The sequence below is a fragment of the Lynx rufus genome, unplaced genomic scaffold, assembly GCF_022079265.1.
Source record: "Lynx rufus isolate CCGP_SWC_20201006 ecotype Redwood Valley unplaced genomic scaffold, mLynRuf1.p SCAF_8, whole genome shotgun sequence".
Classification (NCBI taxonomy): domain Eukaryota; kingdom Metazoa; phylum Chordata; class Mammalia; order Carnivora; family Felidae; genus Lynx; species Lynx rufus.
In genome coordinates this window covers 50066075-50079548 of record NW_025814896.1, presented here as the reverse complement: position 1 = coordinate 50079548, position 13474 = coordinate 50066075, and the positions used below count along the sequence as shown (strand labels likewise).

General features: G+C 44.9%; 1 protein-coding gene across 4 annotated transcripts in view; it reads right to left on the bottom strand.

The window, feature by feature from the left end:
* ENTPD6 (ectonucleoside triphosphate diphosphohydrolase 6) overlaps positions 1–13251 on the bottom strand; it is a 39537-nt gene extending 26286 nt beyond the window's left edge. For all 4 annotated transcript variants that reach the window (XM_047068838.1, XM_047068839.1, XM_047068840.1 and 1 more), the window contains exons 1-3: positions 13157–13251; positions 10803–10888; positions 694–1014 (exon numbers count right to left, since the gene is read on the bottom strand). In XM_047068838.1, coding sequence (XP_046924794.1) covers positions 694–985 — 292 coding nt within the window. In that variant the 5' untranslated portion in view covers positions 986–1014; positions 10803–10888; positions 13157–13251. The remainder of the gene's footprint in view (positions 1–693; positions 1015–10802; positions 10889–13156) is intronic.
* Between the last annotated feature and the right edge of the window lie 223 nt (positions 13252–13474).

Genomic DNA, 13474 nt, shown 5'->3' with positions numbered 1-13474 from the left:
GAAGGAGATCAAAGTGGGGAGGGAAAGAGTTCAGAGCTGGGCAGTGACTGTGTCTCTCCACAGGAGCAGTTAGGGGGCGAACATACACAAACTCCCTCCTCCTTCTTGCCGGAAGCCTGTGGTCCCCACCCTAGCAAGCAAAGCTGATGGGGCTCAGACTCCAGCTCCCTCCGCACTGCTGAGGCCACTCTCGTCTGTCACCCCCCTCTCCTCCTGGACCCACTGGGCAGCACCATGTCAGCCTGGGTCCTAGGTCCGTGCCAGTTCATGACTTACCCAGACTGCTGCCTCATACCAGTCTGAGTTTGGGGCAACTTCCTGCCTTAACCTCTCCCAACGCAGCTTCTGGCTTAAGTCATGGTCCTAGTCATCTGACATGCTGGTAAACACTGGGACAGGACAGGCCACCCAATACCCTTGGGGATCTCAGTTGCCCTGAGGTGGTCACCAGATGCTAGTGTGAGTATGGACAGTCTGGTGCTCCAGGGAAATTCAGATTCCTGGGTCCCAAACCACACCGGAGCCAGCTTCTCTGGGAACTGCATTTTTGACAAGTTCCCAGATGAGTCCGAGGCAGGGCATCCAGCCCACATGCTGATAAACCATTGTCTCTAAGTGGAAGAGATCCCAAGAGCTCTGACGTGAGCAAGGAGAACCATGCAGTGAATGGCCAGGGCCCTCTGCCCAGCATACCTCCAGGCTGCCGGGTGAACTGGAAGATGTGCACACGGGTGCCAGTGCTTCCTGCGTCAAACATGATGCCATAGAAAACCTCATGACCATGTGTAGCTGTCCCCAGAGGACTATGAGCCTGCTGGCCCCTCCGGGCCCCAGACGCTACCTCAGTGATGCTGAAGAAGGCCTGGGTGGCGGAGGCCCAGTGCCACTTGATATAGGCGACATAGATGAACAGGCAAATGAACAGCCCCAGAGGGTAAGCCACTTTTGTCATCTTCAGGTTCCCATTATTTGGTATTTTTCTCATGTCTCTATCTGCTGAGGACTGTGCTGAAGCTGTTGGTGAAAAGGGAGGGAAAGCAGGAAAAACATGTTAGCAAGCTTCCAGGGCGAGTCAGACAAACATTTGTGCTCGGAGACAAAACATTCAGCCAGAAACTGGTCTGCATTTTTCTGCCTGGAATGAAAAGCTTCATTTGGTCTTCAAAGAGCTTCTAGAAGGTATGAGCCCACTTTATAGAAGAGAAGAGGGGGTGCCTGGGTGGCTCAGTCGGTTGGGCGGCCGACTTTGGCTCAGGTCATGATCTCGCAGCTCGTGAGTTCGAGCCCTGCATCGGGCTCTGCGCTGACAGCCTGGAGCCTGCTTCAGATTTTATGTCTCCTCCCTCTGCCCCTCCCCCATCCATGCTCTGTCTGTCTCTCAAAAATAAATAAACATTAAAAAAATTTTAAGAATTTATATATATATAAGACTATAGTCTTTATAAGACTAGATAATCTGTTCGAGGCGGGAGGTCTTGCTGAGGCTGACTCGGGGCACAGATCCACAGCTGCCAGCTCTAAGGCAAGTGCTATTCCAGACAAGTGGCTTTTGGATTTATGGGCACTTTAAAAAGCCAGATGTAAATGGTATCCCCAAACCTCTCAGGGTACAGGAACATGTATCCAATCCATTCTTTCAGTTCTCGCTTCCTCTTCTATATAGGTGTTCACTTCTCAGAAGGCTTGAAGTCTCATCCTTTGGGGACTACAGAGAGCCCCAGCCACATCTGAGAAATGCAGCTCATCTTCCTGGAAGTTTCACAGGAGATGTCTCGTTTTACTCAGGCAGAATACTCCGCCAAGGAGGAAATAATGCCTATGTGCTTTCCCAGCCTATGAAATCCTACCCGAGCAGCAAAAGAAACTAACTCCGCGCCACTGTCTTTGGTTCAATACCCCTTAGCCCCTCAAATAAAGCATTCATTCAAGCTTTCTTAGCAGCTTCTGGTATAAGACACCATGTGGGAACCTGAAGCTTCAAAGAATAAGAAGCAGGGTGCTTGATTCTCAGGGCTCCCTACCCTTGGGGAATGTCCACCTGTCTGTCCATCCCTCACTCTGTAAGTTGTAAATGGAGTGGACTCTCCTAGGAGTAAGGAGACAGGGAAGTACAAGGCTGAAAGCAGGACATGGGTTTATACTCTGCCCATAGCAGCATGTGACTGTGGGCAAGTTAACCTTCATGAGGGCTGGTCTCCTCATCTGTAAGGGGGAAAGCTGCTTTGTGATGCTGTTTGGGGATACAATGAGATGTGTGATGTGCTCAGAAGAGGACACAGAGAATGTGCCAGCCCATATTCAATGCTGGCTTTATAGCAGGGTAGTTGGAGGTAACACCCCCCTTGGAACCAGGGACAGTGACAGGCAGGAGTGCTGGAAGATAGTGTGACTACACTCTCTGGGAAGAAGAAAAGCAGGGGCCAGAGTTAAAAGTGCAGGGGGCAAGCCTGTGGTGGTCTTCACACCAACCTTGAGGTTGTCTGGGCAGAGGAGAAATGGAATGAAAGTGGCCCTTGGGGTGGTGGGGAAGGGAGTCCAGGACTTCTGTGGCCACTCCTTTCCAGGATCTAGCCCTGCAGCTACACCTGGATGCCCTCAGATCCAAGAGCACTGCCCAAACCTTTGGATGTCTCTGTGCTCCTGCTCAGGGGGACACCAGTGGCCCACCACCCAAGCTTAGGCAGGGAGCAGGGCAAATCACCCTTCCCTGAGCATCTGCTGTGCACAGGGCTGAGGGAAAGTCTATGTTGGCAGGACCAAGGAGCAAGCCTCCTCCCCACCCCTATTCCTGCCTAACTTTGAGCCTCTCTTGGGTCTCACTTGGGAGCTTCTTACTGCTCTTAGGATCGTGGTGCACACCCTGGATCCTCACCAGCCTTTGTACCTTTCTCTCATCCTCTCTTGCCTTTGCTCATAGTGCTCTGAGAACCTAGTGCCTCCTTCTGTCCCTAGAACTCAGCTTCTCTCTGCCTCAGTCCCTTTGCACACACTGTTACCAGTTCCCAGAATGCTCGTGCAACCCAGTCAACCTTGTTCTCATCCCCAAGCCTCAGCTGAAATGTTATTGTCCCCACCATCCCTGACCACCCTCAACTTGAAAGATCCTCACCCCCATTATGCTCCCTCTGTACTCCCTGCCCCCTCTGGCCTGGTACCCCCATAATCTGTAACAATGCCAGGATCTGTGGGATTAATTCCTGAAGGTCCATGTCACCCTCTACGCCATGAGCTTCAAGGTCAGGAACTTACCCTGGTTGCGCCACTGCAGCTCAGTTGACAACACAGGTCCCTATCTAGAAGGATGGAGGATGCACCTCTATCCCTGTCTACCTCCCATACTGTCACCAGACACACAAGAGTCCCTATTTTGGGGTGCCCAGGTGGCTCAGTCAGTTAAGCATCTGACTTTGGCTCAGGTCATGATCTCACAGTTTGTGAGTTCAAGCCCCACATCGGGCTCTCTGCAGTCAGTACAAATCCTGCTTCAGATCTTCTGTCTCCCTCTCTCATGTACATGTGCTCTCTCTCTCTCTGAAAAATAAACATTAAAAAAAAATAAAAAGAGTCCCTGTTTCAAATCCTTTAATGAGGAGAGGAACATCAGCAAGACAGTAGAATAGGGAGCTCTAGGCCCTTGCTCCCCCACAGAAATATTAGAAAAAAATTGGGACTGGCTGTAATATTTTATAGGCATTCTGAAAAACAGTCAAAGATCCATAGATTTCTACAAGCAAATGCCGAATCAAGAAATCACATTCAGAATGTTCGTTAAGTTCAGTGGTGTTTACTCATCCTTGCCCCCACCCCTCTCTGCACAGTGCAGTCTAAAGGAAGCAGCAGCTCAGTGTCTACCTATCTCCTTCCTTCAAACTGGAGGGATCAGAGCAACATTCTAACCTATCTTCAGGCTGCCCAAGAGACAGGTCTCTGTTTTGCCTGACTTGGAGCTCAGAGCTCCAATGGGGGAAAACCGTGGAAGGCAGCTATGGGTACTTCTTATGAAAGTCACGGGGTGACTGCAGAACCACACATGCTTGGGGCAAGAGGCCAGGTTTGTGTGTGTGTGTGTGTGTGTGTGTGTGTGTGTGTGTGTGTGTGTGTAAGAAACAAGAAAACATTGAACACCTAAGAAGGAGTGTGGATGGAACCGTTTAAGAAATTAAGACATTTAAAAGCAACCATAACATACGGGAGAATTGAAACTAATACACACACAGGCCCAGGTAACAATCCTGAGAGGACCTTAAGCCTTTGCCCTGGACTGACTCGAAGGCTCAGACACATTCTGTTAATTAGTGAAGATCTTTCATGGCACAGAACCAGTCTGCAAAGCCTCGGAGAGGTGGCTATTTTCTTAAATGTTCCACTTTTCAACAATAGAAATCACAAGGCATACCAAGATACAGGAAAATTTGGCCCATTCAAAGGAAGAAAAGGTGGCAGAAACTGTCTCTGAAGAAACATAGGCATTGGATATACCAGATAAAGACTTAAAACAACCGTCTTACATACGGTGAAACACAAGAACTGAAAGAAATATGGAATATGACATATGACAACAAAATGGGAATATCAATGAAGAAATAGAAATTATAAAAAGCAACCAAATTGTGGGGCTAAATATATTGAAAAATTCACAAGAGGGGTTTAACAGCAAATCTGAGCAGGCAGAAGAACCAGTGAACTTGAACATGGACATTAAACTTATTGAATCAGAGGAGCAAAAGAAAAAAAGACATAAGAAAAGTGACAGAGCCCAAGGGATTTATGGGACACCACAAGGGACCAACAGGCACATTTCAGGAGCCCCGGAAGAAAACACAGAGAGAAGGACAGAAATAATGGCTGAACTCCAAGGAGGATAAACCCAGAGACTCATGCTGAGATACACTGTAATCACACCACTGAAAGCCAGAAAATAAAAGAAGGAATCTTGAAAGCAGCAAGAGAAAAGCAATTCATCATGTACAAAGAATCCTTAAATAATAAGATTATTAGCCCATTTCTCAACAGAAATTTTGGAGATCAGAAAGCAGCGGGATGATATATTCAAACTGCTAAAAAAAAATCTGTCAGCTGAGAATTTCATATTCAGTAAAACTGTCCTTCAAAAATGAAGGTGAAATTAAGGCATTCCCAGATAAATGAAAGCTGAGGGAGTTCTTTGCCAGCAGACCTGCCCTACAACAAATGCTAAAGGTTGACATGAAAGGACGCCAAACAGTAACAGAAATCCATAAGAAAATATAAAGATCTCCAAAGAAGTTAAATACGTGGACAAACACAACAACCAGTATATTTGGTTTGTAACTCCACTTTTTATTTTCTTCAGCATTAAAAAAAAACAAATGCTGAGGGGTATGTGGGTGGCTCAGTTGGTTAAGTGTCTGACTTCAGCTCAGGTCATGATCTCACAGGTTTTGAGTTCAGGCCTCTCATTGGGCTTCGTGCTGACGGTGTGGAGCCTGCTTGGGATTCTCTCTCTCTGCCCCTCCCCAACTTGCACTCTCTCTATCTCAAAATAAATAAAAGTAAAACAAAGCAAAACAAATGCTGTGACATCAAAAACAAATTAGGAAGATATATGATATAAAGGAGAAGAGTTAACATATGTAATTCAAGCTAAACTGGGATAAATTTTAGAACAGACTTATAATTTCAGGATGTTATATGTAATCTCTGTGGTAATCACCAAGAAAATATCTAGAAAATATATATAAAAGGAAATGAGAAGGGAATAAATACTGTCCTTAGAAAAGAATCAATTACACCCAAAGGAAAGCAATAATGGAGGAAATGAGGGACAAAAAAAAGCTATAAGATCTACACAAAATAAAATGGCAAAAGTAGTCCTTCCCTGTCAGTACTTTAATTTTTAAATTTTTTTAAATGTTTATTTAGTTTTGAGAGAGAAGAGACAGAGCATGTGGGAGGGAGAGGCAGAGACACAGGGACACACAGATCCAAAGCGGGCTCCATGCTCTGAGCTGTCGGCACAGAGCCTGACAGAGGGCTCAAACTCACGGACCCTGAGATCATGACCTGAGCTGAAGTTGGACACTTAACCAACTGAGCCACCCAGGCACCCCTCCCTGTCAGTACTTTAAATGTAAATGGATTAAACTTTCCAACCAAGATACATAGAGTAGCTGAATGGATAAAAAAACAAGATCCAACCGTATCATTCTACAAGAGACTTACTTTAGATCTAAGGGCATATACAGACTGAAAGTAAAAGAATGAAAAAGATTCCATGAAAAGAATAACCAAAACAGAGTAGAAGTGGCTATACTAACATTAGACAAAACAGACTTTGAATCAAAAACTGTCAGAAAAAATAAAAACACACAATGATAAAAGGGTCAAGTCTCCACTAACATAACAATTATAAACATATACAACAGAGCTCTTAAATATATGAAACAAACAGTACTGAAAGGAGAAATAGTTGTACAATAATAGTAGGAGAATTCAATATCCCACTTTCAATAAAGGATAAAAAAACCAGACAGAAGATCAATAAAGAAATAGGGAACTTGAACAACACTAAAGACCACCTGGACCTGAGAGGCACATACAGACCACCCAACAACAGCAGAATCCACATTCTTCTCAAGTGCACATGGAACATCCTCCAGGACAGACAAGATGAGAAGCTACAAAACATGTCTTAATGTATTTTAAAAGATCACAATCAAAGTATATTTTCTGATTACAGTGGAATGAAACTAGAAATCAATAGAAGAAGGAAAGCTGGAAAACTAAACACCACACTCTTAGCTAATGTGTCAAAAAAGAAATCAAAAAGGAAATCAGAAAATACCTTCTGACAGGTGAAAATGAAAACACAACATACCAAACATTTGGAATGCAGTGAAAGCAGTACCAATAAGGAAATTTATAGCTGTAAATGCTTACATTATAAGAAAGATTGCAAACCAACAACCTAACTTTACACCTTAAGGAACTAGAAAAAGAACAAATTAAACACAAAACTAGAAGGAAGGAAACAATAAAAATTAAAGCAGGATAAGCAGAAGATAGAAAAACAGAGAAAAATCCATGAAGCCAAGAGCTTGTTCTTTGAAAAGATCACCATAACTGAACCTTTAGCTATACTGACTAAGGAATAAAGAGAGAAGATTCAAATTATAACTAAAATCAGAAATTAAGGTAACATTACTACTGATTTTACAGAATGAAAATGATTATAAGAGTTTTATGTTCAACTGTACACCAATAATTGGATAACCTACATGAAATCAATAAATTCCTAGAAACACAACCTACCAAGATGAATTATGAAGAAATAGAAAATCTGAAGACCTATAACTAGTAAGGAGATTGAATCAGTAATCAAAAATCTCCCAAGAAAGAAAACTCCTGGACCAAATGACTAGTGATCTGGTCACTACTAATTTTACCAAACATTTTAAGAAGAATCCCAAAATCTTCCCCCGAATTGAAGAAAAGGAACGTTTTAACTCATTCAATAAGGCCAGCATTACCCTAATACCAAAGCCACTACAAGACAAAGACACTACAAGAAAATACAGACCAGCATTCCTTATGAATAGTGATGCAAAAATCCTCAACAAATAGCAGCAAACTGAATTCAACCACACAGCAAAAGGACCAACTGGGATTTATTCCTAGAATGCAAGAATGGTTCAAGATTTAAAACCCACCAAGGCAAATATATCATATTAACAGAATAAAGGGGAAAAATCCGTATGATCATCTCAATCAATGCAGAAAAAACATTTAATAAAATCCAACACTTTTTTTTTTAATTTTTTTTTTCAACGTTTATTTATTTTGGGACAGAGAGAGACAGAGCATGAACGGGGAAGGGGCAGAGAGAGAGGGAGACACAGAATCGGAAACAGGCTCCAGGCTCTGAGCCATCAGCCCAGAGCCTGACGCGGGGCTCGAACTCACAGACCGCGAGATCGTGACCTGGCTGAAGTCGGACGCTTAACCGACTGCGCCACCCAGGCGTCCCTCCAACACTTTTTAATAATAAAAATAACCAGCAAACAGGAATAGAAGAAAATACTTCAACATAATAAAGGCCATATATACAAACCCAACAACTAACATCAGACTCAACAGTGGAAGACTGAAAACTTTTACTTTAAAATCAGAAACAAGAAAGGATGTCTGTTTTCAACACTTTCATTCAACATAACATTGGAAGTTTTAGCCAGACCAATCAGGAAAGTAAAAGAAATAAAAGGCATCCAAAGTGGGAAGAAGAAATAAAATGATCTGTTCATAGATTACACGATCTTATATGTAGAAAACCCTAAAGATTCCACAAGGAAGGAAAATAACTGTTAGAACTAATAAATTCAAGGTTACAGAACACAATATCAACACACAAAAACCAGTTGTTTCTATACACTATAATGAACAATCTGAAAAGAAAATTAAGAAAATAATTTTATTTACAATAGCATCAAAGGAATAAAATACTGAAGAATAAAATTAACCAACAAGGTGTACCTGGGGTGGCTCAGTTGGCTGAGCATCTGACTCTTGATTTTGGCTCAGGTCATGATCCCAGGGTCATGGGATCAAGCCCTGCATCGGGCTGTGTTGAGCATGGACCCTGCTTGGGATTTACTCTCTCTCTGCCCCTCTCTCCTACTCACACATGCTCTCTTTCTCAAAATAAACAAACAAATAAATAAAAATTTAAAAAAGAAAAAAGTTAACCAAGGAGGTGAAAGACTTGTACCCTGAACACTACAGAACATAGCTGAAAGAAAACGGAGTCAAATAAATAGTAAGATAACCCGTGTTCATGGACTGGAAGACTTAATATTGTTAAGATATCAAGGGGCGCCTGGGTGGCGCAGTCGGTTAAGCGTCCGACTTCAGCCAGGTCATGATCTTGCGGTCCGTGAGTTCGAGCCCCGCGTCAGGCTCTGGGCTGATGGCTCAGAGCCTGGAACCTGTTTCCGATTCTGTGTCTCCCTCTCTCTCTGCCCCTCCCCCGTTCATACTCTGTCTCTCTCTGTCCCAAAAATAAATAAACATTAAAAAAAAAAAAAAATTAAAAAAAAAAAAAAGATATCAATACTATCTGTAATGGTCCACAGGTTCAATGCAATTCCTATCAAAATCCTAATGACTTTTTTGCAGAGACAGAAAAAAATAAATACTAAAATTCATAAGGAATCTCAAGGGACCCCCAAATCACAAAACAATCTTGAAAAGGAACTAATTGGATGCCTTATACTTCCTGATTTCAAAACATACTACAAAGCCACAGTAATTAAAAGCTTGTGTTAGTGGGACACATAGACCAACAGAACAGAAAATCCAGAGGTAAACCCTTACGTACATGGTAAAATGGTCTTTGATAAGGGTATCGAGACCATTCATGGGGGAAAGGATAGTCTCTTTAAGAAATGGTACTGGGGGGGCGCCTGGGTGGCGCAGTCGGTTAAGCGTCCGACTTCAGCCAGGTCACGATCTCGCGGTCCGTGAGTTCGAGCCCCGCGTCGGGCTCTGGGCTGATGGCTCAGAGCCTGGAGCCTGTTTCCGATTCTGTGTCTCCCTCTCTCTCTGCCCCTCCCCCGTTCATGCTCTGTCTCTCTCTGTCCCAAAAATAAATAAACGTTGAAAAAAAAAAATTAAAAAAAAAAAAAAAAAAGAAATGGTACTGGGAAAACTGGATACACACACACAAAAGACTGAAGTTGGATCCTTTCCTTATACCATATACAGAAATTAATTCAAAATGGATTAAAGACCTAACTATAAAACCTAAAACTATAAAACTCCCAGAAGAGGGGAGCGTAGGTGGCTCAGTTGGTTGAGTGTTTTGTTTTGCTTTTTTAAAAAGATCTTATTTCTCTTGTCTTTTCTCCACATCTCTACAAAATCTACCCAAGATGTTTACTGCCACTCTAAACCCTGGCAGCTAGAGGCTTCTCTCTTGGGCTCTTTGGTGCTCTACGCATTTCCCCTCCTTGAGTAAGTGGTATGTGGAGCTATTCATTTGTGCCTTTCTTCCTTCTGGTTAGAGTGCCTCTCTAGAAGCAAGGACCAGCCCACTCATTCCCAACCCCAACACAAGGCCAGAGCCCACAGGCAGTAAGCCAATACTTGCTGGTAAAGGAGGCTAGATGATGGCTTAGGAATTCTCTGGTAGTCAGGGAAAGATGGAGCCATCAACAGTGCTTCATGACCCAGATGATGGCCACCAACAGAAGCAGGCTGTTTGGGAAGGGGCTGTTTGGGCAGGAGACAATAGTGACCAGGTTTTCTACAAGTTTGAAATGACAGCAGGGCATGGTCAGAAATGGAACTGACCCTTGTGAGAGAGCAGGTTTGGGGCTGTGACCTGGGGAACCATCTGCACTGAGATGTTAGCTAAGATTAGGAATGAAGAAATCAATTACAGAGAGAAGATCCAGCAACAATCAAGGCTGAGATGTGACCTGGGGAATGCCCATCCCCAGGCAGCCAGTGTTCACCCTACACCCTACCCTCTCACAGGCTAGAAGACGGGTAGAAGACCCTTTTTCATAATCACATTTTATCATGTCCTGTGTTAGTCTACGAACCATGTCCTACATGATCAGATAAACAGGTGGAATACCAAATTTTGAGGCAAAGGTTGCTCTTTATTACATTTGTCTACCCATTAAAAAATACACTTTACATATGCTATATCCTGTTACCAAAGGCCTACAAGGCTGGCACTTACACTACATAACATATGACTTACATAACTTATTGCCATACGACAGCACCAAGGCCCAGAAAATGTTTGAAAACAGACTTGCCTGGAATCACAGAGCTGGCACGTGGTGAGGCACAGACTTTCTGGCTTCTGTCTCCAAATCAAATGTGCTCCATCACTTCACTTACCCTATTAATGTAAGACTCTACTTTAGACAACAAAAAAAATACTCACATGGAATTACACATCATCATTAAAGTTACACACCAAGAAGTTTGGCATGACATAAACAGAGTCCAAATAGAAAATAACATTTAGGAAGCATAGAGCCAGGAACAGCCTGGCCCACAGGAACCTCCACATCCTGGAGACCCAAACTTAAAAGCCAGTTTCACTCCACTGGGTTAAGATGTTTGTTCAGTGATACTAGTACTATGAGACAACTTCTGGAGGGGAAAATTGCATTTCCATGGGCACCACTAACACCATAAGTATAAATGTGTTGATCAGGCCCTCCCTAGAAGGAAAACAATTCACTTTAGCTTTGTCCTTTAAAGGAAGAGTCTAGAACAAGGCTATAAGGAAGGTAAACCAGGTGGGGAATAAAGAGTAGGCTGGGAGTAGGGTGGGGCAGGATCTAAGGTGTGCAAAGGCAAAGAGGTTTGGCTTAGCATATCTTGCTCCCAGCTGACTCCAGCTGGGGGCTACCTTCCATCAGAGGGAGGGTGGGGTCACAGAGCAGAATTTGGGTGTGGAGCAATGGTGCCCGAGACAAGTGCCTGGCCATCCCTTGGCTATCGCTCTAGAAGCTAGGGAAGGTAGCTGAGCTTCTGGAAATACAAGCTCATCTGATTTGGATCAGTGGCCCCACAATATGTTGGACAGTTTCGTCAAGGTTTTCAGTTAAAATACACAAAAGGGCCATGTGTGCAAATGACTGTCACATATGTTAAAAACCTATCCAAAATTAAATGACATTAACAAACCACTACTTATTCTCCTGGTAGGTTTAAATGGATTTTTCTCCCCTTCTCTGAAAAAAAAAGCATACATACATGAGTCAGCCCTGTTAACATCACCCGGTGTTTCCTTTTCACAAGACAGAGTGGGAGGGGAGGTTCTTCCAGATCTCTTTACATGGTTGTCCACCTCTCTGGTTTGTCATATGAGGTTCCACAAGGGAGAGAGACACACACCTTATTAGCCAACTGATGCTTATAAGGGTGGGGGGGAGACAGAAACAGTTTCTGGATTTGTATCACTATGCTTTTCTCCCCCATGAACCTTGTTAATATGTTGGTGACAGCAAAACAAGAACCTCCCCCAGACAAACCCTAATCCCTCCATCCATCATGAGTCTTGCACAGTGCGTCAGAAGGTCCTTGTAATCACAGTTGATATCCACCTATCCCCAAGCAACCTCTTTCCTAGAAGTTTCAGTTTCCTTCACTGGGTGGCTATGGGTTAGGACCTCCATGGCATCCTGAAGGATGTAGGATATGTGGCATGATATGCATGATTCTGGATTACAAGTGTCTGGAGAGACAACTGAAACTACCCAGGCACTTCTAGGTGACTGATTCTTTTGGGTGGATGCCCAGGATATGGGGTCTGTGCCCACCATCATTCACAAAACAATTCAGGCTTTTCCCCAACCCTTAAAACCATTCTATGGCTTCTAACTTAAGATAAAAAACACCCTTCCTTCCATGGTCCCTGCCTATCTCTCCCTTCTCTTCTACCTTCCTGATGCTTCAAGGCTTTCCTCTGAAGGAAGTCCAGCTTGGTGTCCAGCTCTATCCACCTCTGGCCTCTCTCTCTCTCTCTCTCTCTCTCTCTCTCTCTCTGGTAGCCTGGAGCACTCCTGGCTCATGCCTCAGCATATCCGACTGACCACCCTATGAGGTCTATTCCTGGTCACTACAGCAATGCCAGAGTTTATTGTCCTCACATCCGCAGTACTGTCAGAATGGCATGATCTTGCCCGTTACCTGGGCTTCCCACCTGGGCTGTGAGGCCCAGAAGGGAATTGGGCCTGCCAGTCCTTCCCCTACTGGATCTCCTGCATCTGGCACAGCTCTGGGAACCGGTCAGCAAATGCTGCTGAATGAATGAATGTAGCAGGGCTCCAGCTTCCTGGGGGCAGAGACCCCTACTATTTGGCCCACCCAGTTTCCAGAACACGAATCGCTCCCCTCACGGGTCAGCGGAGCCCAGAGTTCAAGGAGGACTAATGGAACCAGGACGTTAAGGCAGCAGGAGGTTAAAGCCGGGTGCGAATGACCCTGATGTCGCCTGCAAGCACCGCCGCTAAAGCACGAGGAGCTGGCAGGCGCGTGGGTCTGGACCCCTCTTGCACTCCGCGCCCCCGCTCCGGGCGGCCCACGTGCAGACCCCCGGGTCCGGCAAACTCCGCCGGCCCCACAAGCGTCCCCGCCCCCCCCCCCCCGCACTTACCCTGTAGGGTCCCCTCTTCACCACGGAGGGAGGTTCCCTTTCGCGGAAGCTGGCGGGCTACCCAGGAAGCGTCCGACTCTCCTCTCCTACCGGCGTTACCAGGGCCACCACCCACAGGCCAAGAGCCGGCGGATCCTGGGAGCCTAGGCCCCGCCTACGTGCACGTCACGTCTTTGGCGGGGCAAAGCAGAACGTTGCGGATCCAGCGCGCAGGAGCGGCGTGTGGGCGGGGCTTAGCTGGATCCGCTGAGCGGTGAAGCCGTATTTTCTGCCTGGGTAGGTCTTTGTGGTTCCCTGCCGGAGGCGGTTCGGCTAGTG